Source organism: Tauraco erythrolophus, chromosome 15, assembly GCF_009769465.1.
Source record: "Tauraco erythrolophus isolate bTauEry1 chromosome 15, bTauEry1.pri, whole genome shotgun sequence".
Taxonomy (NCBI): Eukaryota; Metazoa; Chordata; class Aves; order Musophagiformes; family Musophagidae; genus Tauraco; species Tauraco erythrolophus.
This window is the reverse complement of record NC_141479.1, coordinates 20,541,191-20,564,454: the sequence shown is the minus strand read 5'-3', so window position 1 is coordinate 20,564,454 and position 23,264 is coordinate 20,541,191. Positions and strand designations below refer to the sequence as shown.

General features: G+C 44.1%; 1 protein-coding gene across 2 annotated transcripts in view; it reads left to right on the top strand.

Annotated features, from left to right (window-relative positions):
- The window catches only part of ZCCHC14 (zinc finger CCHC-type containing 14), a 54,912-nt gene that overhangs the window by 30,537 nt on the left and 1,111 nt on the right, over positions 1–23,264 (top strand). Inside the window, exons 3-12 of one of the 2 annotated variants that reach the window (XM_086621063.1) lie at positions 6,612–6,685; positions 9,222–9,293; positions 9,504–9,613; positions 11,483–11,577; positions 11,668–11,722; positions 13,185–13,458; positions 14,804–14,895; positions 20,130–20,257; positions 20,929–21,069; positions 21,162–22,628. In XM_086621063.1, coding sequence (XP_086477189.1) covers positions 6,612–6,685; positions 9,222–9,293; positions 9,504–9,613; positions 11,483–11,577; positions 11,668–11,722; positions 13,185–13,458; positions 14,804–14,895; positions 20,130–20,257; positions 20,929–21,069; positions 21,162–22,628 — 2,508 coding nt within the window. Of the gene's footprint in view, positions 1–6,611; positions 6,686–9,221; positions 9,294–9,503; positions 9,614–11,482; positions 11,578–11,667; positions 11,723–13,184; positions 13,459–14,803; positions 14,896–20,129; positions 20,258–20,928; positions 21,070–21,155; positions 22,629–23,264 lie in introns of both variants that reach the window. The other variant, XM_086621062.1, reaches the window with a different exon arrangement.

Sequence of the window (23,264 nt, the reverse complement as noted above, 5' to 3'; positions counted from 1 at the left end):
ATCGACAGACAAGCTCATAGCTGAGTGATTTGCACTTGTCACTTAAGCTAAATTTACCTCTGATACTTTTTAATTGTTTGATATGCTTACATTTTAAGAACATATAATAATATGTCCTGCCTCTTCATGTTCTTTCCTGCCGCAGAAGCACAGTTTCTGCAAGTATGAACCTTACCTACCGGCGAGCATCTCTTGTTCCTATATTATTTGGACTCTGGCCCATCAGTACTTTAATGCAGATTTGGTATCTTTTAAAAGGAATAGTTTGTGAGTTAATGTGTCATGAAACAATCCAAGGTGTGCTTTTGCTGGTTGTTGAATAGAGCAAAGTCCAAGTTGGATGGTTTCTGTGTCATCCTCGTAGTATTTAGTGATTCAGAGCCTGTTAGGTCCAAGTTTGAAAGTTTGTCTGAGATTTCAAGGAAAGTGAGGCCCTGGGGGGACACTTCCAGGGAAATCCTCCTCTGGAGAAGTCTCAGGGACAGATCCATAGTGCCAGCTCTTTTTTGGCTTTAACGACAGAACTATTAGAAGTTGATGTTGTAGTTCTCTGATTTGTGGAAAGGAATTGTAGTAAATAAACATAAGATTGACCTGATTTGAGTTCCTGGGACATACCATTAGCACCAAGCTCTCTGTGACCCGAAAGATACTGATCAATACCTGAGTTACTTAAATCTCAGTTCTACTAATCTGCTCATCTGGCCAGCTGTTTCTGTATGTGCTTTGAAAAACTAATATTTGATTATGCAAGTTCTCTTCAGGCCTCCAGTATTCCAGTTAATGTATAATTTAAGAAGTTGAAGGCTAGGGAAATAAATGTATTTGATCAGAAAACTTTGCCTTGTATGTTTGTGGCAGAAGAGAATCAATTTATTTGTTGATAAGAGTGTATCTTAGGTTTTTTCCCTTCTCCATCATAGCCTAGATAAAAAGCATTAAAAAGATCAGAAAAGTGAAAGCAGGAAGCTTTCTGAAAAACAAAAACCCTCTTAGGCTGATACCTATAAGTAGTTTCTCAGCTTTGATTCAGTTGATCTTTCTGTTTAAAACAAACAAAAACCACAAAAAAACCCCACACAAACAAAAAAACCCCATAACAAACCAAACCCAAAACTCAGTCAGCTACCAAACTTTGTAATTTCATGTGCTTTGTTGCCATGAATATGCTTTGAAACTAGCAAATAAACTTTCTCCTGTTCTCTTTCCTTTTCCCAGTATGTATGGGAATGTAAGTACTGGTGGGTTTGAGGGTTGAGTGGGAAGACGCTGTGGGTTTTTGTTTCCAGTTTTTGTGCAGTCACTTGGGGATTACCTTCTGATGTCTAATGGACAACAGTAATTGAGTAGTGGTGGTTTTATTTCTTTTAGAAAAATAAAAGATGGCATTTGAAAGTCTTGGTGTTGCATTTCTGGTTACCACTTCTGTGTAAACAAGGATGTGGAAAGTATTTTATTAGTTCCTTTTTGTTAGGTAGACCTTTTCAGCAAAAATTCAATTGCTCTATTTGTGTTTGAATGCTTTCCATGAAGTCACAACTTCATGAATGAAAATAATAAATGTTCAAATCCAGAAGCATCAATTAGGATTATATACTTGGTCTCTGGTGTGACACAAACTAAAGAATTTTGCTTAAGATTTTTTCCTGCTTAAAAAGAAATTGTAGCATTTCTGTTTTTTTGTCAAGTACCATGTCTCAAGAGCTGCACAGGTTCAACCCAGCCTCATGACACTCAAATTTTACCACTTGAATGCTGGAGAACAGCATTCACTTGCTCCATGCCATGCAAACTGAACGTACATGCAGTGATTTAATAAAAAAGAAATTATAGTAGCTAGATATGGAGTAGAAATTGCTCTTTCAGACTGTGTGGTAGATTCTTCCTGGTAGTTTCAAGGTCATTCAGTGTAACCCAATTGCTCAGCTCTCATGATGTGCTCCTCGGTTGCAGCCTTACCTGTAGTTTTCATCTAGTGGTGTACAAAAAATGCTTCAGATGCTTGTGTGTGTTTTGGTTTTGGTTAAAAACTGCTAAAAAAAAATAAAAAGGGGCTGTGTAAAGCTATTCATGGAATCAAAGGAAAAATGTGCTTCTACAAATTATATTGATTTGCACAGTAAAACTGGTGGAATAGGTGTTTGATTTAATTCTAGAGTGCTGGTGTTAGTGCTGAAATATGGGGTATTATTAAAATTATTATTAATCGCAGGTGTTGATATAATTTATCTTGAACATTTTACTTTTTCAGAAGGAACACAAAAATTCTCAGTGTGGGTTGAGACAATGCTCTATCTAGTGCTTTTTCTGGTTGACAGTGGCTTGATCCAGAAGGTGAAAAAAGGGAGTTATAAAAAACCCACAACTTACAATGGGGTGCTAAGGTGGCTTCCAAAAATGATGTCTTTTTGGCTCTTGTCCACATCTATGTTTTACCTTGACTTGCTAGCAGTGGCTAATCTTAAAGCATTTGGATCAGTCTTTCACTTCATGTAGGTGCTGATGTTTGAGGAGGAGGAGGTCCAAGATCCTGCTCTTTCAGAGGGAGAGGCTGGTCATCAAGGAAGCCAAAGGGTTTAATACCTGATCAGGAGGAGAGGGAATGCGTTGTCTGTGCCTCCACAGGCACAGGCTCAACTGATCAGATGACAAATGAACTAATATCAGGTTAAAACCCCAGGCTAGAATAGGAAAACAAAGCAGAATAAAATGTCTTCAGACTCACTGGATCTGTTTTACTTGGACATGTTGGAAGAGTGGGGAAAACAAAAATGCACTATGTGAAAAGGAGAAAAGATGCCTTGGAAATCACACCCATTAGAGGAACTGGATCGGTGCTGTGGAATTTCAAATGCAAACTTACATACTTGATACGATTCTAGGTATGGTTGAAAGCTACACAAAGAACGCTTCTCTTCTGTGTTTAAAGGAAAGCAGCAAATAAAGTAATAAGAGAAAAAAAAACAACTTAGGAAATCTGATTACAGAAAATCTCTGTGAGTGAATGAAGATGTTTTTGTCTGCTGGCTTTTCAAAGTAGAGGTCACCAAAAGACACAGGTTCAGGTATTTAAAAATCTCATTCCTAGTAAGTACGAACGCACGTGTAGGGTTGTGTGGATGTGTCCCACTGCTCTGCCCTCTTCTGAGTGATGCCACAGGACACTTGTGCCATGGCGGATGGCACAGCCTCGATGGGAGCCTTTCCTACAGCACTCAAGTTCCACAACCCTCCTGTGTATTTCTCTTCCCCTTTCGTAGGTCATGTGTGATCTCATGCCGTTGTTTCACTTACCTGCTTTAATTTCCCAGATAATTATGGATAGATCTCCATGACAAAAAGTCTCCAGTGCCCCTGTGCAGCTTAGGAAGCCTAGGAGTGAGGGAGGCTTGGACATATACACGCACAAGCACTTTTCTTGGATCGTTTTACAGGGAAGTGCTGGGAGAGAGGAGCAGACAGAAGGGTATGTCTCTGAGATCTTGTATCATGACCGATACCCTGCCAAGCTGCTCCGGTCGGCTCCTGTCCCACGCACAACGACAAAGCTGGACTACTTGTGGATGAGATCCCATTGATTAGTTCCAGACCTAAAGCTCAGATTTAAGGTAGTGCAAATATCCTTGTGTTGGCTAGCTCCTGAATTAGAAACATTAACTTTTTTTTTTCTCCTCGGGATTGGGAAGCTTGAATTTTGCTGAATTCAACATCCTGAAAAGACAACAGTATCATGTGTCCTTAATTCTGTACAAAGATTTTTCTGGTCATTAAATCATTTATTGTGATATTGGGTGGAGTCAGCTCTTTGACCAATTTTCCGTGCTTTTGAGAATAAATAGTTTTAAAATTTTCTTTTTTTTTTCCCCCCCACTTTATAATTTGTTAGAGAGCAAATTAAATACCCACTCGTCCCTGCTCAGTAGATAGCACCTTTTTCGTCCTGAGTTTTGTATGAGTGATTGCTTTGAATAAAGTTAAGCTTCATGGTAGGTTTAGAAAGGCCATTGTAGTAAAATCAACCACAAGTTAAAAAATACAAAGAGTTTGTGAGAGGCCATATAACAGAAACATACAACTTGACAAATTAAACGACTCTAGAATTTTTTAGACATGATATTTTTCACGATATTACCTAGTTCAGAGAAAATTATTGGAGCACTTTATGTAACATTAGAAATTATCCAGTCAGTTGTCCCTGGAAGCATATTGGTGCTGCACAATGAGCTATATTTCATGCTCTGGAACAGACCTAATCTTACAAGATTCAGTTCAGGATCACTGTACTCAATGCAGAAATACTGACCTGATGGTTCACTTTGCTAATTGCAATCATTTTCCAGAGGATAAATTCACTGCAGCAGATTATATTACCTGAACGAGTTCACACCAGAACTTTAGCATGAAAAGGTCATGTAACTGTCAGCACAACAAAATCCACAGCGTGATTTAAAGTTTGTTATTAACCCATGTAGTAAAAGAGAAATAGCTTTATTTTATGTTGATAGGTATTCCTGTTTTGCTTGGATCACTGCAGAGGAATAACGAATAGATGGAAGAGATGGTATTTGACTACTGTAGAAAATGCCAATGCTAAGAACCATTTCAGAAAAGTGGTGCTGGATTTGCTATGACCGACAAATGTTAAGTAACACTTGCTACATCTTTCTGGCTTTCTTTGTCCTGCTCCAAAAACAGATGTTGGCAGTTGACACTAGGCTTTCTGCAAGTTATTTGCTCATCCTTCAGCTGTTTCACCAACAGTATGGTGATACCCCCTCTCAATATCCACTCTACAGTTCCTTCTAATTCTGAAGTACGTATCATTCCAATCAATATTCAGTATATTTTAACTGTGATCACAATTAAGGGTGTCCTGAATTCTCTGAAATAAGTGTACTGAGGTAGATTTTTCTTAAAATGGCAAGAAAACCTCTGGACCATGTGCATGTATAAATTTTCATGCCCCTACATACTGTCTAGCCAGCTCATCGATATCTGGCATGCAGATTTATTCCTGTGGTGCTCAGCATGCAGTGTAACAGCCCAGTAGTAGTGTAAAATCATTTCAGAAGCGTGAGAGGAATCCACTGAAAACTTTAAGAGGAGCAAGTCTCTACAAAAAGCATAATATGCAGGAGACAGTAGTAAGTAATGAATTGACATTATTCATAAGCTTAGGGATTTATGCTATTGTAATTGGGAATTACACGGAGACAGAACGGTTGAGATGATCATAAAAGGAATGTTAATTCTGTATTTTAAAGACGGGCACAAGCATCTGTAGATCTATTTAAAACTTGCCTGTTCTAAAAATTCTGACTGCAAATAAACAAGACTCAAAGAGGAGATCTTTCAAAGAGCCAAGACCTAGGTTGTAATATTTTTAGATACACAGGATGCAACAAAAATTGTTAAATGGCCACAGTAAAGTCTTCAGGTCGTGATTGTTTCAAGGTGGAGGAAAATCAAGCTCCAGGCTGGCAATAGGGTGGCTTTGGCTGAGGTCCCACTGTGGGGAACAGTGAGATGTGAGGCTGATGAAACAAGGTGCCTGTCGTTTGGGTCTTACAGGTCATACAGTGTATAAATAGTCTTGAAAACAGGTGAACATCTTGTAAATGGTGATTCCCCAGAAACACAATGGTAGGGCTCTGGGTTTTGCTTGTTAGAACCGCTAAGTGAAACCACAGCGTACACAGCATGAATCCCTTCCAGCACCCGTCGCTTGGAGGTAAAATTCTAATGGCTTTGTTCTAATGTAATTGCTTTTAAGTTTTTAAGCCAATGTAAATTGGCTTTTTATGAGAAAAATTCTGCATATGTATCCCCATGCACGCAGTCAAGAGGCAGGAGAAATTTGCAAGAGAAACAGCAAGTCAGTAAAATAATCTTCATAAAGTTTGCCATGGTGGAATTTCTATCTGTGTATATTGGGAAACAAGAATGTCCAAGAATTTAACGTATCAAATATCTGATGCGTTAAGATCGTGTCTTTAAAGGCTGCATATCACATGTAGAGATGGAAGCAGTGACCTGTACTGTTACTCAGCCCTTTCCACAGTAAGATCCTGGTTTTGCTTACGACTTACTCAAATTGCAGTAATCGAGGCTGAAATTTTCCGTGAAACTGCAGTCAAGGAGGAGTTGTGAGGTCAACACAGCAGTAAAACCACACTACTAAACTCCTTGCAAAACTGGCCCCTGAAAACATGGAGGCTTTTGCCCGTCGCTTTCTCTGCGCACCCCTTTTCCCTCGGAGGGATGGCCTTTGCCACTTGATGTTATTAAGATAAATCCGTGCACGTTTGTGTAGCGTTCCGTTGTTATGCCAATGAGTGGCATGATAAGGCTGTGAGGAAATGAAAGAACTTTGCATTTCGTTTGGGTGCTGGTTGAAACGAAGCCTGGCTAAGGCTAGAATTGAAAACCCCACGGAGCAGTGGTATCAACCTTCCTATCTGCCGAGCGAGGGAAGCTCGAGCTGGGCACCTGAAGCTCCGCCAGGAGTCGTCGGATGATCTCAAAGCAAGTCCTGGCACTACCGAGTCATCACTTTTGTATGTATTTAAGAATATCCTTCTCATTCTTCTTGTCTCTCTGTTTTTTCCTAGTGAGCGTTGAAAAAGTGGAGTTAAAGGGACTGGCACACAAGAAGAATGAAAGAACTGTTGAATATTCCTTTGAGGTAAGTTTTTGTGATTGGTTTTATTACTTTGAAAGAAGAGAGGCTAGTACTTAAGGAGGAGTTAAATTTTCAAACCTTATTTTTAGATCCTAGAAACTGGTCTAGTGGAGCTCCCTGGGGAGAGGTGCTAGTTGTATTTTATAATGAATGATTTGGAAGTGGGCATAAATTACTGTTGATGAACGTTTGTGGATGACATAGTGAGACACAGGCAAAATAAAAACCTTCACTCTGATGCAGCAGGTTGTGGCAAAGTATATATTTAGGGGAAAAATATCATGCCATGCTTACAGAATGGGTATCGTGCCTGGAATGCAGAAGCTGGAAAGAATTTAAATCTTCATCTGGACAAAGAAGAGAATTTAGACTCCTAGGGTCAGTGTTGCACGTATGGGAAAAGAGGTAGGATGGGCATTTATCTTTGCATTCAGCTTCGAGGGGAGTGTGAGACTGTGGCGTATGGTTCACGTGTTACTGGTTTTAAAAGGGATGTTGAAGAATACAGAAGGTATCTATGGAAATTATTCAAGGCTTGAGGAAAACGCCATGTAGTGAGAGAGTTAAAGAACTTGACTGAAGGATGACTTTGAGTATCATATAAAGGCGTTTTCAAAGGGAAGGAAATATTTTATGGTAAAGGAGGCGCTAATCGAGCAGAAAAAACCATAACGGGAACTGTTGTCTGAAAACTGGAGCCAGACTAATTCAAACTGGAAGTGAGAATAGTTTCTTTGGAATGAGAGTGGTTAGCCACAAGCTGCTGGGAGAAGTGGCTTCCTCCCCGTTCGTACGCAGCTTTGGGAGGTTCGGTCATTGCTCACGGTTTCTGCGGAGGGATGGCTCCATTCTGTGAGACCTTGTGTTAGCAGCGGGGACTGGGTGCTGGGTGCTGGCGGAGAGAGCGACAAACCGCTTTTCTCCCGTCTAGTTGGAACGTTGTATTCCAAAATTCAGACTGCAAAGCCCAGAAAACGTCTTTGGTTTGCTTAATGAGGCAACGGAGCCAAACAGTTGGTCAGAAGAGGAGAACCCAAAAGAAAACGGACAGTAGAATTTCAATTGTCTTCAACTTTTACCGAAAAGAAAAAGTTATTCTTAAAAACCGCCGCCCAAGATAGAGCGTCGGTTCAGCATCTTCTTGTGATGCTGACAGCATTAACCTCTGCATGACTCGATTCACGGATAATGTTCCGAATTTTCTGAATCCCACGACTGTTCCCAATGTCATCAGTATTAGAAAGGATTTTTTCAAAAAGTTTTAAAGATCTTTATGAAGTATGCAGTGATCTGGACTCCAGTAACATACCAGTATCTTGCGAAACATCTTTTCCTATTATAATTTTTTCTATAAATAACAGAAATTACTTTTACTATTGCTCTTGACAGCTTGTAACTGAGAGAACAGCACATCGTTTAGCTGAGCGAATAAATTGCTGTTTGCTGGGTTAGAAACCCAACTATTAAATGTTTTCTTTAGTAGCTTGGGAATAGAAGGTCAATAGATGGAGCAATGTGGTGTTTTCAGCATCGCTTCGCCGTGCTATTGTTCCCTCTATTTACGGCTCACATTATTGTTTTATAAGCATTGAAAATTATAACAAGCATTGAAAACGTAAGACGTAACAAATGTCGAGTTATTACAAAACTAGAAAGAAGGAGAAATTTCTCCTATATTTTCTGAAATTTCTCATGGCTCTAAAAAAAGCCTTCATTTATCACCAACTTTAAAAAAACAAGCAAAAAACCCCACAGACTTTGTAAAACCAGAAACTGCTCAAGTTTTCTTTCTTCTTTTTTTTTTTTTCCCTCCCTTACTTTTTGTGTAACAGCCCCGCAGAGAGGAAATTCCTCCATTATGTAATATATTTTGAAATACTCTCCTCTCCCCAGTCTTTTTGGCAGCATCCTGACGGCTGGAAAAACTTTGTGTATGTTTTCAGTTGTCATTGAAACTAGTGTCATGTGAGAAGACGGCCTCCTGACTCTTAAACACATAAAGCCAGCTTCTTCCCTTATAGAACCGCTGAAGATCCATATGCTTTCCAAAGGCCTTGGATAGATATCATGAGTCTGAAGGCATTTCTCACTGGCCAGCCTCATGCTGATATTCCTTGTGCCAAGAAATCGTGACTTTTGGCTGAGTTAAACTCATCATCTACCAACCAGGAAAAGCCTCTGTATCTGAGAACGTGATGACTTAATGCAGAAAGCGTATGGGAAGAGATTCCGAGCTATTTCCTTTTTCTAGGATGGTGTCTGAGCAGCGGGAACTGCAGGTTTCATGTCTGAGGTTTCGCCCTTTTTTGCAGCGGGGTGGTTGCGTGGTGTATGGAGTTGGTTAATTATAATTATACGTGGTGAGTCGTTCGTATCGTACATCACATTCTACAAACCAGCTGTTTTCCTCATTGGTGTCACACATCACAAACTTTCTTGCAGTCTCTGGGGGACATTTGATACCTATTATTGATTTTTTGGTATCAGACTTAAATCCTTGACTATTAGTTGCTAAACTGAAGACTTTTTATTTCTTAAGGTCCTGTGGTCTGATTCTTCAGTGACGTTGGTAACCAAATCTTCCGCTGAAGTGACTGAATTTATTTCAAAGGTAAAGGCAATATGAAGAATACTTTGAAAACAGAGAGATGTTTTGTCCCTGTATGTAATTTTGTTTAACGACCTTTTTCAAAATGGACTGAGAGGATACAGATAGATTGAATTTCATAAAATGTTTGACTTACACATTGCTGTGCCTTGAATCTCTTATGAGTAACGAGTCTTCTTTTCACTTATTGTTTGTAATATCCTCCACTTTTAGCTATCTCAGCTGTATCCAGAAGAAAACTTGGAGAAATTCATTCCTTGCCTAGCTGGTCCAGATTCATTTTACCTAGAACGGAACCACATGGACCTGGAATCGGACCTTAGGTATGCTGGGTTTTTTGTTGTGGTGGTTTTTTGTTCTTGACACTTGGCTTTTTTCGCCAAGTGGAAGAAAGAAACAGGAAATGGAAATATTATGTTCATATTCCAAATGACTTTCAAGAAATTAGAGCCTGATCCTGAGCATTATTTCTTGATGTTCTCTAATTCCAATGCGTAAGAATTTTTCAGGAATTCTTTCTTCACGAATACATATGGTAACGATATTCTGTATTAAGCTTCTTGGAGAACTGGCATTTCCTTATTCCTTGTTAAAAACAAATAGAGGATCATTTGCTTTGCAGAAGCTTGGTTTGGGCTCAAAAAACAGCCAAAACTGCTTTGAAAAAACACCCAAAACTCAGGAAAAAAACAAAATAGTTGCCCAAATAGTCACCCTTCTGTATTGAGAGAAGGGTTGTGGGGATTCTGCCCTCCGCCACCCTCTCACAGAGTTTCTTATTGTTTCAGTTGTTTTAAGTTGCCGTGGTGTTTATTTTATTTTAAGAAGATAGGTAGGTATGTGTATATCATAGCCATTAAATTTTTGGCAGCCGTTAACCGCTGAGAAATTAGATAGAACCTCCACAAATCACCTGCCCATTGCCTAGTCTAAACCACCACTTTAAAAACCATCCTCTGTAGCAGGTCACATCAGTTCTCTCTTCCTAAATACTGAAACAGTTTTGCTAGGAAATTTGAGGGACTAGAAATATTTTCAGCTACTACTGTCTTTTTCCACGCCAAGTGTTAAATGCCATTTTAAACTACTAATGAACTTTCGTTAGAGCTTCTGCTAAACACCTATTTTCCCTAAGTCAAGACAGACTTTTGCCCACCGTTGGCAGAGCCACACTGGGTATTGTTTTTCCATCATGAGAGCCAGCAGGTGCATGCCTAGATTATTTTTCATGGCACACAGCGTTAACGTTTCAGACGGTCCCTTCTGTGCTTTGAGGATCACAGCCCCTCGGTGAGAATTACACAGGGTAAGAGAATGTTTAGCTGCTGTTTAGCTAGCAACAGTCTCTACAAATCTAGGTTAATAGAGCAGCAATCTGCCTTTACACAGCAACAGTTGTGTCTTTGGAGCAGAGGAAGAAGCTGCTTTGTTAGGTGCTACGTCTTTGAAAAATTCAGGCACGATCTGGGATTTTTCAAGGCAGAGGGCACATCCGCTTTGTGTATGGTTGGGTTAGCTTTTAATCAAAAACTTTTTGAAAATGGCAAAGAGATGGTCAAAACGCTCTCGTTATTAAACAATTTTCTGTGTGTTTTCAAATCTGTAGAAGGTTTGGCAAAAGGCAGTCGAGTTTGCATGACAACGAGAAGTTTAGTCATGTTGATAGAACACACTTTATACATTGCAAAGTTTTAGGAGATAGCCATTTTTTCCCCTAAAAGAGGCACAGCGATCCCAGGGAAAATGTGACATAAGTTTTACAGCATTTTTCCCTACATTGCCAGACTCTGCATCTGCTGTTTGTCTCGAAGAGGAGAAAATTAAATAACAGATACGTCTATCTTTTATGGTCTTCAGGTTCATGAATTTGAAAGGAATTTTTCTATTTTATATTTGAACATCTTCTGCCTTACAAGTGTTTAGTGTTCCTAAATTAAACATCTTTACTGAAACACTGAACAGAGTGAAAGCAACACAACGGTACCATGTGCATTAAGGATAAGAATATCCATGGGTTTCAAGTCTACTTTGATTCAGAATTGCATGGTGACTAATTTGAAAGGTCTTTTAGTTTCCAAATTTCAAAGTCAAGTTCAAAATTCCATGTACAGTCTACAGTCACGATTGCATAGGCAGCTGCGAATCAATTATAACAGAATGGGGGGGGTTGTTTGCTTTTGATGAACATACAGGTATTTGGCACCATTACCTTCCCATGTGGTGAAAAATGACCATGTTAGAAAGTTCTTCAGCACTTCATCTCCTTCACAGCAACTTCAGAGTTCAAGTAAGTTGAAATAAAATTTTGAAATTTTTTTTGTACTGATGTACATTTCATAAATTGATGCTATTTTTAACTTCTGTTCCCTGTTTTTAGATCCTGGCAACCCTTCCCTTTATAAAGTAGGAACTACGCTGGGAACATCTGGAAGGTGAAACATTTGTTCTGTTTACATTTCTTCTGGTTAGTTGTAAAAACCCATTACATAGGTAATTATCTGTCTCCCCTTGGGGATTGATTTGAGTCTACACTTCCCTATTCATCTGTAGAAGATTTTAAGAAATTCTAGCCGTCGCGTGCGGTCTGCCCAAACCAGTCAAATGGTAAGAATGTTGGTGTAGGGTCCTAGCACTCCTACTGTTGCCATTTGTTCATTCTTTATATGCTTTAAGAAAACACATCTTATAATAATAACTGCAAGAGCTCAGTGTGGGTGATTGCTTGAAGTAAAAGTTTTGCAGTGAGTTGATCGCAAAGACAACAAAACTGAGGTAACAGACAGTTTGCAAGACAAAACATAACATGATATAATTACTGGAAATGGAAGATAGAATCCAACTTCAGCTTCAAAAATAAAGGATATAAAATGAAATTACCATTGAACCAAACTTTCTAGCATTGTGACAGAATCTGTCATCTTTGGTGGTTATGAAAAATCCGCAGTGGCTCTCTTGTCCTAAGAAATGTGCGTGTTAAGGGAAGAATTTAGGGAAACCTTTTGACCCATGTTATATGGGAGATGAGAGCAGATGATGGCAGTGTTCCTGCTGGCAGCAAAACCTACGAGCACCCATTCCTGAGCAGCGTTTCTCAAAACATTTAAAGCTGGAGCTACTAGTTGGCATCAACCCTTCAACGTTGAGCTGTGGTGATGGATGATTTTTTTGTGATCCGCTGCTTACTGCAGAAGTCATCATGGTCTCAATCCCATACTTTAAAAGGATTAATGATCACCTGAATTGTAGGCACGGATCTGGTCATCCCTACTATAAGTCTTCGTGAGCAAAGGGAGACCAGAGGATCGTGGAAAGGGTTTTTTCTCTCTACGGCATATTTGAACACTTCCTTGTACGGCAGGGGTTTCCTTTCAGAGGGAGGAAGGAAACTTCTTCCAAGGGAGGTTCAGGTCAGCCTTGAGAAGAGAAGGGAAGGAATTCTCTTGCTTTTTGTTAGGATTTAACAAGCTGAGAACTCGTTCACTTAAGAGGCAATTTTCGTTTTCTCCAACAAAAACCAGAACCCTCCACGGAGCCAATATTGTGGGTTATTTTGCCACTTCCACATGTAAAAAAAATTTCCGCAGGATTATATTTGGGCTTCTTTTAATAATGCAAAGCTGAACCATGGCCGTTCTCTCTAAACCTTTTTTGAATCCCAGAGAGGTGGTAAAACATATATTATCTGTGATTCTAGAAGGAAACCTCTGCTTAAGCTGAACGTGAGGCTCACTATTTGCCATAAACTGCCCTGTTTTTATTGTGCTGCCGAACAGCACAGGTACGAATCCGTAACTTGGATCAAACAGCAGGTTTCACCAGCAGTCCTGGAAGCGGTGGTTTTTTAGGGTGACACAGATTCCCCGAGCTAAATCAAACCCTGTTTCTATTTTGCAGACCTATATGTGGCGTGGCTGGCATTCAGTCTTCTCAGAATCACGTCCAGCACTCGGCTGCTGCTCCCGTTGCACTACCCCACTGCTCCCACGCGGGAGGCACCGGCTCCTCGCTGGCCTATCGCACCCCGATGGACACCTCTTCTTCACCCATGTTAATGTCTTCCAGCCCACAGACCCCTCAGACACAGGAGCAAAACGGGATCTTAGACTGGCTCAGGAAGCTGCGGTTGCACAAATACTATCCTGTCTTCAAACAGCTCACGATGGAGAAGGTAGGGCAGTAGGTGGAGGAAAGGGAACCAGCTTTTAAGTTCTCCTCATGTTCTCCAGCGCCGAGAGAGAGGCTGCAAACATCTGCGCTGAGAATTGCAGAAGTTTTTGGCAAGTGCTGTGAAGGTTTGCGCTCTCTTGGAGCAATAATATTTTGATGAAAACCTTCTTCCCCTTTTCGATCGGCGGCGTGTGCGTTCTTCACCGAACGCCTGAAGATCCAGCTTGCTGTCTCAGGAGCTCTGCTTTGGCTCCCTGTTCGTCCCTTTGATGTGCAATAGATAACTAAAATTTGTTGATTATTTTTTTGTTTATTTCTGCTTCTCAATTGATTTTTTTTTTTTCTCCCAAAGTACTTGATTATCTTTATTTTAAAAAACAGATTCGTAGAGACTTCTGACGTGAACATTAGTGTGTGCACGTACCTGCAAGTGACTGTGAGGTGTTTGTTTTCTGCAGAAATTCTTATGGAAAAATAATCCCCTATGTATTTGCATAATAAGAGCCACGAATGTTACCAATGTGTGCTGGATTTTATCTAAACAAGCTACTTTTACAGCATTTACCCAGCTCCATCTGTGAAATTCGTGTCCTCTCACTGTCTTTAAGCCTTGAACGCCCTCCAGTGGACTGAGTGCTTGGGTTGAGCCAGGTCTAAATTGGGATGGCTTTGTGCTGGTTATAGTATGTTGTATGTATTTAATTATAATCAGTTACCAGAGTCTTCTGATTTTATTTTCTTTGTTATGTGAGGGGAAATATATAGTGGTTTTTTCTTCAATAAAGTAGCAAAACTGTCTGTATTCTAGTGTGTTTTTAAAAAGCATGTATTATTATGCATGCTTTGCTGGCTTTAATTTTCATTACATTATACTATAAATGTATTTTATTTTCGTATTCTATGTCTATATTTTATTCTAAAATTTAAATTTGGAGTATATTTTCCAATTAAACTGATGGGATGACTGCACATGGATTTCTGTGTTAAATGACACAACTAGGAAAACTAGAGTGATTTTTTTTTCAAGAGAACCAGATCTTTAAACTCATTTACAGCACAAAGCTCTATTTTAACATGTACACGGATTACTTCATCTTTATTGTGAATAGTTAATATAAGCACACACCTAATTGAATTTAATATAGGGATGTTCTTTCTTTAATTCCAGGCCCCCACACTTTTATTCTACACCAATTCTATAATTTAAAACTGGAGTAGGGAATTTCTTTGAATTAACATATGCTAAAGAATGGCTTTAAAGTTGCCTTTCAGAATTGATCTGTACTGAAAATGTAAATAAGAATATTTCAGGCTGTAAAACTAAGCACACGTTTTTTCTTTTCAAGTTTCTGAGTCTTACTGAGGAAGATCTGAATAAGTTTGAATCCCTCACCATGGGAGCGAAGAAGAAGCTCAAGACCCAGCTGGAGTTGGAGAAGTAAGTGGCAGGGAAAAACTCTCTTTTTCAGGTCATAAGATATTTAATGCAGGTTTTACAGTGGGCTTTGCTTTCCAGAGCATAAATCTACCAGGATTCCCACCTATAAATATGGATAATGTTTCTCTCTCTTCCTCTGCAGTTGTGTTGGTTACTTTGAAAAGCTCACTAGATCATAGAATCATAGAATCATAGAATCATAGAATGGTTAGGGCTGGAAGGGACCTTCAAAGGTCATCTAGTCCAACCCCCCTGCAAGGAACAGGGATATCTCCAACTAGATCAGGTTGCTCAGGGCCTTGTCCAACCTGGCCTTGAACGTCTCCAGGGATGGAGCATCCACCACCTCTCTGGGCAACCTGTTCCAGTGTTCTACCACTCTCATGGTAAAAAATTTTTTCCTAATATCCAACCTGAACCTACCTCCCTCTATTTTAAAACCGTTACCCCTTGTCCTATCATAACTGGCCCTCCTGAACAGCCTCTCCCCATCTTTCCTGTAGGCCCCCTTGAGGTACTGGAAGACCGCTATAAGGTCACCCCGGAGCCTCCTCTTCTCCAGGCTGAACAGCCCCAACTCTTTCAGCCTGTCCTCATAGGAAAGGTGCTCCAGCCCTCTTATCATCTTCGTGGCCCTCCTCTGGACCCTCTCCAACTGGTCCATGTCCTTCTTATGTTGGGGACTCCAGAACTGGACGCAGTACTCCAAGTGAGGTCTCACGAGGGCAGAGTAGAGGGGGAGAATCACCTCCCTCGACCTGCTGGCCACGCTCCTCTTGATGCAGCCCAGGACGCGGTTGGCCTTCTGGGCCGCAAGAGCACATTGCCGGCTCATATTGAGCTTCTCGTCCACCAGTACTCCCAAGTCCTTCTCCTCAGGGCTGCTGTCGATCCATTCACCACCCAGTCTGTATTTATGCCTGGGATTGCCACGACCCAGATGTAGGACCTTGCATTTGGCCTGGTTAAACTTCATGAGGTTGGTACGGGCCCACCTCTCCAGCCTGTCGAGGTCCCTCTGGATGGCATCCCTCCCTTCCAGCGTGTCGACGGCACCACACAGCTTGGTGTCATCGGCGAACTTGCTGAGGGTGCACTCCATGCCACTGTCCACGTCACCGACAAAGATGTTGAAGAGGGCCGGGCCCAACACGGACCCCTGAGGGACGCCACTCGTGACCGGTCTCCACTTGGACATTGAGCCGTTGACCACTACTCTCTGAGTGCGGCCATTGAGCCAATTCCTTATCCACCGAGTGGTCCATCCATCAAACCCATGACTCTCTAGTTTAGAGAGAAGAATGTCGTGCGGGACAGTGTCAAAAGCTTTGCACAAGTCCAAGTAGATGACATCCGTTGGTCGACCCTTGTCCACCGATGTTGTCACCCCATCATAAAAGGCCACCAAGTTGGTCAGGCACGATCTGCCTTTGGTGAAGCCATGTTGGCTGTCACCCACCACCTCCTTGCTCTCCATGTGCCTTAGCATGGTTCCCAGGAGAATCTGCTCCATGACCTTGCCAGGCACAGAGGTGAGGCTGACCGGTCTGTAGTTGCCCGGGTCCTCCTTGTTCCCCTTTTTAAAAATGGGGGTTATGTTCCCTCTCTTCCAGTCATCGGGGACCTCGCCAGACCGCCACGACTTCTCGAATACAATAGCCAGTGGCTTGGCAACTTCATCCGCCAGTTCCTTCAGGACCCGCGGATGGATCTCATCAGGTCCCATGGACTTGTGCACCTTCAAGTTCCTCAGATGTTCTCGAACCTGGTCTTCAAGTACAGTGGGCGGTGGTTCATCCTCACAGTCCCTGCTAGTTCTTTCCACAGCTTGGGTGGTAAGACAAGAGGCTTTACCAGTGAAGACTGAGGCAAAAAATTCATTGAGTACCTCAGCCTTCTCTATGTCCCGGGTAACCAGAGCACCAGTATCCTTCCGGAGGGGGCCTATGTTCTCCTTGGACTTCCTTTTGTCCCCTACATACCTATAGAAGCATTTCTTGTTGCTTTTTACATCCCTTGCCAAATTCAATTCCTTTAGGGCTTTAGCCTTCCTCACTTGATCCCTGGTCACTCTTACAGCTTCTCTGTATTCCTCCCAGGCTATCTGTCTCCGCTTCCACCCTCTGTAGGCTAACCTCTTCATTTTCAGTTGGTCCAGGAGCTCCTTGCTCATCCACGCCGGCCTCCTGGTCTTTTTGCCCGACTTGTTCTTCGTCGGGATGCACCTCTGCTGAGCTTGGAGAAGGTGCTCCTTGAATGTGGACCAACTTTCCTGGGCCCCTTGTCCCTCCAGGGCCGCCTCCCACGGCACTTTGCCCATCAGGTGCTTCAAGAGGCCGAAGTCCGCCTTCTTGAAGTCTAGGGTACAGAGCTTGCTGAATGGTTTCCTTGCTGCCCCATGGATCTTGAACTCCACTGTGTCGTGGTCACTGCAGCCAAGGCTATCCATAAGTTTCACATCGCCCACCAGTCCCTCCCTGTTGGTGAGCACAAGGTCAAGCATGGCACCCCTCCTTGTCGGCTCCTCTATCACCTGCAGGAGGAAGTTGTCATCCACGCATTCCAGGAACCTCCTGGACTGCCTGTGCCCTGCCGTATTGTCTCTCCAACAGATGTCAGGGTGGTTGAAGTCCCCCATGAGGACCAGGGCTTGTGACCGCGAGGCTGCTCCTATCTGGCTATAAAGCGCCTCATCTGCTCTGTCCTCCTGGCCAGGTGGCCTGTAACAGACTCCTACCGTAACATCCCCTATCCGTCCCCGTCCTCTAATCTTGACCCATAAGCTCTCTGTCAGCTCGTCCTCCGACCCCAGGCGAAGCTCCACGCACTCCAGCCGGTTGCTGACGTAGAGAGCGACACCCCCTCCTCGTCTCCCCTTCCTGTCCTTTCTAAAAAGCTTATACCCCTCCATGTTGACACTCCAGTCATAGGAGTCGTCCCACCACGTCTCCGTGATGCCAATAAGGTCGTAGCCCTGCTCATGTACACGCATCTCTAGCTCATCCTGTTTATTTCCCATGCTGCGTGCGTTGGTGTACATACACTTGAGATGGGCCTCCGACAAAGCCGACTCGCTGGCTGGAGTGACAGGTGTTCTCTTGGACGGCAGTGTAAGATCGTTCGAACATACCTGCGATCCATCCTCAGCTTCTGGACCCTCGGTGCTGGCACTGGTGCCATGCTGACAGCGGTATAGATCTGACTTCTTGGCTGGAATTCCCTTCTTCTGTTCTACAGATACTTCCAGCATATCTTTACCATTCTTGATATTCCCCCCCTCCCCCTTCAAATCTAGTTTAAAGCCCTGCCAATGAGCCCTGCTAGCTTTTGAGCTAAGACCCTGGTTCCCCTCTGAGAAAGGCAGGTCCCATCCGGTGCCATCAGACCTGGTTCAGCGAAAGCCTCCCCATGATCAAAGAAACCAAATTTCCGTCGGTGACACCAGCCTCTGAGCCATCTGTTAATCAAATCTGATTTTCTATTCCTTCCTATGTTCTTTCCTGCCACTAAAGGGACTGAAGAGAACACTACCTGGGCTCCTGACCCTTCGACCAGTCGCCCCAATGCCCTGAAGTCCCTTTTGATGTCCTTTGGACTTCTCTCTGTTAGCTCATCAGTTCCAACCTGCATGACCAGTAATGGATAATAATCAGATGGCCGTACCAGAGCAGGGAGTTTCCTAGTGATGTCCCTGACCCGGGCCCCAGGGAGGCAGCAAACTTCCCTGTGGGTTGGGTCCAGTCGACATATTGGCCCCTCTGTTCCCTTCAGAAGGGAATCGCCTATGACAATTACCCTCCTTTTTCTTTTAACAGGGGCAGTCAGAAATCGTGGAGCAGACTGACTCCCCTTAGGCAACCCTCTGCGTGGGCCCTCATCTATGCTTTCTTCTTTTGATGAGGCTTTAATACCGATGGCAGTCCGACCCGGCTTTGGAGACACCTCCAAGCAGGGACAGCCATCACCCTCCCTGTCTTCCAGTTCCCCTCGCAGAGCACTGTACCTGTACTTACATATTTAGTACTTACTGGTTTATGGTCGCCTGTCAGGGTTGTGATTGAGAAGCAAATGTAAAGAATTTGTGAACTCTGTTTTAAAAGGATATGGCAACCCCGTCATAACATAAATGCCTGTCTTCACCTGCCACGTTGGCAGCTCTTCTAAGGAAGGGGACGTTTTAAAAATAATTTACAAAAGATACCTACTGTTGTTTAGGGTTTTGGGTTTTTTTTAAACTCCTACAACAGATATTGTAAAGCAGGTGTGCAAAGCCCATGTAGATTTTGGGCTTACCACCTACCTGAGATTCATGGGCGAGGAGAGAATCAGGCAAGCAAGCCACTGAGCTTGTAGGGTTTGCAAGCTCAGGTGCTGCACACAGAAAGTCAGGATGCCCAGCAGGACTTTTTCTTTGTAAGACCTAACAATTTTTTGGCTTCCAGTCAGTGCAGACAGAGCACAGCTACTTTTGAGAGCCCCCTTGGTGTCCCGCAGTGGCCCGAGCCAGCTCTGGCATCTGCTGACTGCTGGAGCTGAGGTGTGGGTTGCCAGATGATACCTGTAGAGGGTCTGGACTTCTGACTTTGTATGGAGACAAGCCACGGAAAGCCAGGGCTGCTGCAGGTAACCCTGGTCTCGGGAAGGTCACAGCTTTATGTGGTGAAGGTGATAGAAAGAACGCCGGTGCTCTGTGCAAAATTAATAGCCCTTTGGGGAAACTGAGGCAACAGATTGTCCTGTTTTTTATATCTCCCCTTGGAGGGAAGTGTGTATTCTGAAGCTACTGCAGTTACTTAAAAAGCAATTAAAAAATCCAAATCCATGCCCATTTATTGAAGCTCCGTGACAGCATTTTTCATCAGTTTTAGTTTTTCCAGAGCGTGCTTGCGAAATGAAAACTTTGGACTGTGTTTGGCTTCTCTTTGGTTTTGGTGTGCATGGCTAGGTTTGGGATGTGCTTAACAGTGTGTCATAGAATTTAGTCACCATTTGGTGATGTTTTACCTGGTGCAAATAAGAGCATTAGTGTTGTAATCAGATGGCAAGTAGTCCAAATGTAACTGCTGGCAAGAAGCTACGGTCAGGATTGATGTTGTTTCCAAATGTTTCCATTTTAAATCAGCGTAATGTTTTAGTGGATTATTTACTGGGCTTTGTCTGCTTCAGTTTCATTCAGAAATTGATTTATCTGTTGCTGTGCTTTAGCCAGTTTTTGTTTCTCCTTCACCCTGTAGAGAAAAATCGGAGAAACGGTGCCTAAACCCCACAACACCTTCTTCAGTTACCAGCAGCGGTGTGGCAAGAGTTCCCCCCACCACGCACGTAGGACCCATCCAGAGTATTCGTGGCAACCATGCTGCAGGTAAGGGAGAGGAGCAGAGGACACTGCTGTGCTCTCCAGGCTGAGCGTGTCCTTGCACAAGAGCAAGCTCATTCTTACACTGCTTTTTCACCAACCTGTCGTAAGCTTTATCTTCCTAAATGTCGTTGGCTTAATAGGGAGCAATCAGAAAGGCCGATTTAGAGTGCAGTAAAAAGCAGTCACCTCTTCAGGGGTGCTGTGTGAATGGCTAGCTGCACCAGTCAGCGACCATCAACCCTCCAGAGTTAGGGTTAGCTGATGCTTATCTCTCTAAATCTCGAGCTTCACAAGGGCATGTAGTGACAGGACATGGGGCAATGGATTTAAACTGAAAGAGGGGAGATTTAGATTAGATCTAAGGAAGAAATTCTTCACTCAGAGGGTGGTGAGGCACTGGGACAGGTTGCCCAGAGAAGTTGTGGCTGCCCCATCCTTGGAAGTGTTCCACGCCAGGTTGGATGGGGCTTTGGGCAACCTGGTGTAGTGGAGGGTGTCCCTGCCCATGGCAGGGGGGTTGGAACTGGATGATCTTTGAGGTCCCTTCCAGCCCAATCCTTTCTGTGATTCTATGTTAGGTGGTGTTGTGGAACAGTTGTAATTAGGTCCTGTCAAGCAGGTGTCACCCCCTCTTGTTTGCGTTCCCTGATTGCTCGCACCCCCTTTATCCGCAGAGCTGCGAGTGGATGTGGATCAGCCAGCCCACCCGCTGCCCCGGGAGGGCAGCTCTTCCGAGTACTCCAGCTCTTCTTCCAGCCCCATGGGGATCCAGACAAGGGAAGAGAGCTCGGACAGCGCCGAGGAGAACGAGAGACGTAAGCAGAAACAACCAAAGAGGGTGCCCGTGTTGCCCAGCTTTGCCCGGCGAAGCGGTTGTATTTATAGATGTTTCTGTCCCCAGGTTTAGAGATTCACTTGGACGGCTCCGAAAAGGAGAAGCCAGTGATGTTACTGAACCATTTCACTTCGAGCTCTGCCAGACCCACGGCTCAGGTCTTACCGGTGCAAAACGACGCGGGCTCCAGTCCGGCCGGCCACCACGCTCTGCCGATGCAAATGATGTCAGCGGCCCCATCTCACATCGCCCCCATTCGCATGCTAAATTCAGTGCATAAATCAGACCGTGGCAATGCAGACATGAAGCTGCTTTCATCGTCTATGCATTCACTTTTATCTTTAGAAGAAAGAAATAAAGTTTCTCCTGGGCCTAGGGGCAGCATAAAAATGGAAAAGAGCTTTGGAAACGCAGTGGTGGATGTCATGTCTGCGTCTTCTCCCCACCAGCCCTTGCAGGTGCTGTCAGGGGCTGCTGAGAACAGCTCACCCACATCTACCATTAACTTCGGTCCTCGGACCAAAGTCGTACACGCCTCGACTCTGGACAGAGTGATAAAAACAGCTCAGCAGCCAGGATTAATAGTAGAAACGAGTACTGCTGCCACCGTAACATCCAGCACCGTCTTCCACGTGGCTCGCCCGCCCATCAAACTCCTGGTGTCTTCGTCTCTTCCTACTGATTCTGCCATTGCCGGACAGACTTCCTGCTCCAGTAATATGCAAATCACGGTGTCCCCTGCAATAATAAACCCCCGGACTGCTCTGTACACAGCCAACACCAAAGTTGCCTTTTCTGCCATGAGCAGCGTGCCAGTGGCGCCAATGCAAGGCAGCTTCTGCGCAAACAGCAACGCGGCCTCCTCCAGCAGCCACCCCTCCACGTCCTTCGCAACCATGGCCAACCTGCCCAGCTGCCCCGCTCCCAGCTCCAGCCCCACGCTCTCCTCTGTGGCCGAGAACAACTTCTACAGCAGCAGCAGCAGCAGCAGCAGTAGCAGCAGCAGCAGCAGCAGCGGATCCGCGGGGAGCATCCCGGTCCCAAACCAGAACCACCACCACCATCACCACCAGCAGCAGCAGCCGCAGCCGCCCGGGTGCATGGTGTGCAGCTCCTGCGGCTGCAGCGGGAACTGTGGTTCCAGTGGTATGACCGTCAGCTACGCTAACTATTTTCAGCACCCGTTTTCGGGACCTTCCATGTTTACTTTTCCATTTCTGCCCTTCAACCCTTTGTGCAGCAACGGCTACATCAACACGCAGCAGTACAACAGCAGCACGACGTTCCCCGTGGTCCACACCGCCTACAACAGCGGGTTGGCACCGGACTCCGTCATGACCGGGCAGTCGACGTTCGCGGTGCCGCCAATGCAGAACTTTATGGCAGGGACAGCGGGGGTGTACCAGGCGCAGGGAATGATGGGCAACAGCAATGGTTCGAGTCACAAAAAAAATGGGAATCTCTCCTGTTACAACTGTGGGGCCAGTGGTCACAGGGCTCAGGACTGCAAACAGCCTCCGATGGATTTCAATCGACAAGGTAAGAGCAGGCGGAGGGACCGGCGCGGGACGTGGCGCGCGGGCAGAGCGTGCCCTTTAGCCAAGGGGAACGGCCACCCCGAGGGCAGGAGGAATTGTGATGGTGCTGTGTCTGTTCGTTTCCCACTTGCATAAAAATAATGTCGTTTTTGAAAGCTGGTGGTTTTGAGCTGCGTTTGCAAAAGTTGAAGCTTGGTTTTGTGCAGACCCAACGGGAGGACGGGGCCCAAGGAAGACCCGGGTGCTCTGCGGGGCGTGTGCTGGGACAGGGAGAAGCACACGCTGCAGGAGGGAGGGAGCTTCTGCGGGCAGATGGCAGAGGAATCCTTGTTGCTCCTTACACCTTGTCATCCGTTTGGTTACAACTGCAAGTTCCCCTGGGAGTTTACAAACCGAACATCTCTGTTCCCCCTTTCTCTTCCTCCCCAAAACAGTGACCTAAATGAAGAATCGCTGTTCAAGTGCCCCAGAATCATAGAATCACAGAACGGTTTGGGTTGGAAGGGACCTCAAAGATCATCCAGTTCCAAACCCCCTGCCATGGGCAGGGACACCTTCCACTACACCAGGTTGCCCAAAGCCCCATCCAACCTGGCCTTGAACACTTCCAGGGATGGGGCATCCACAGCTTCTCTGG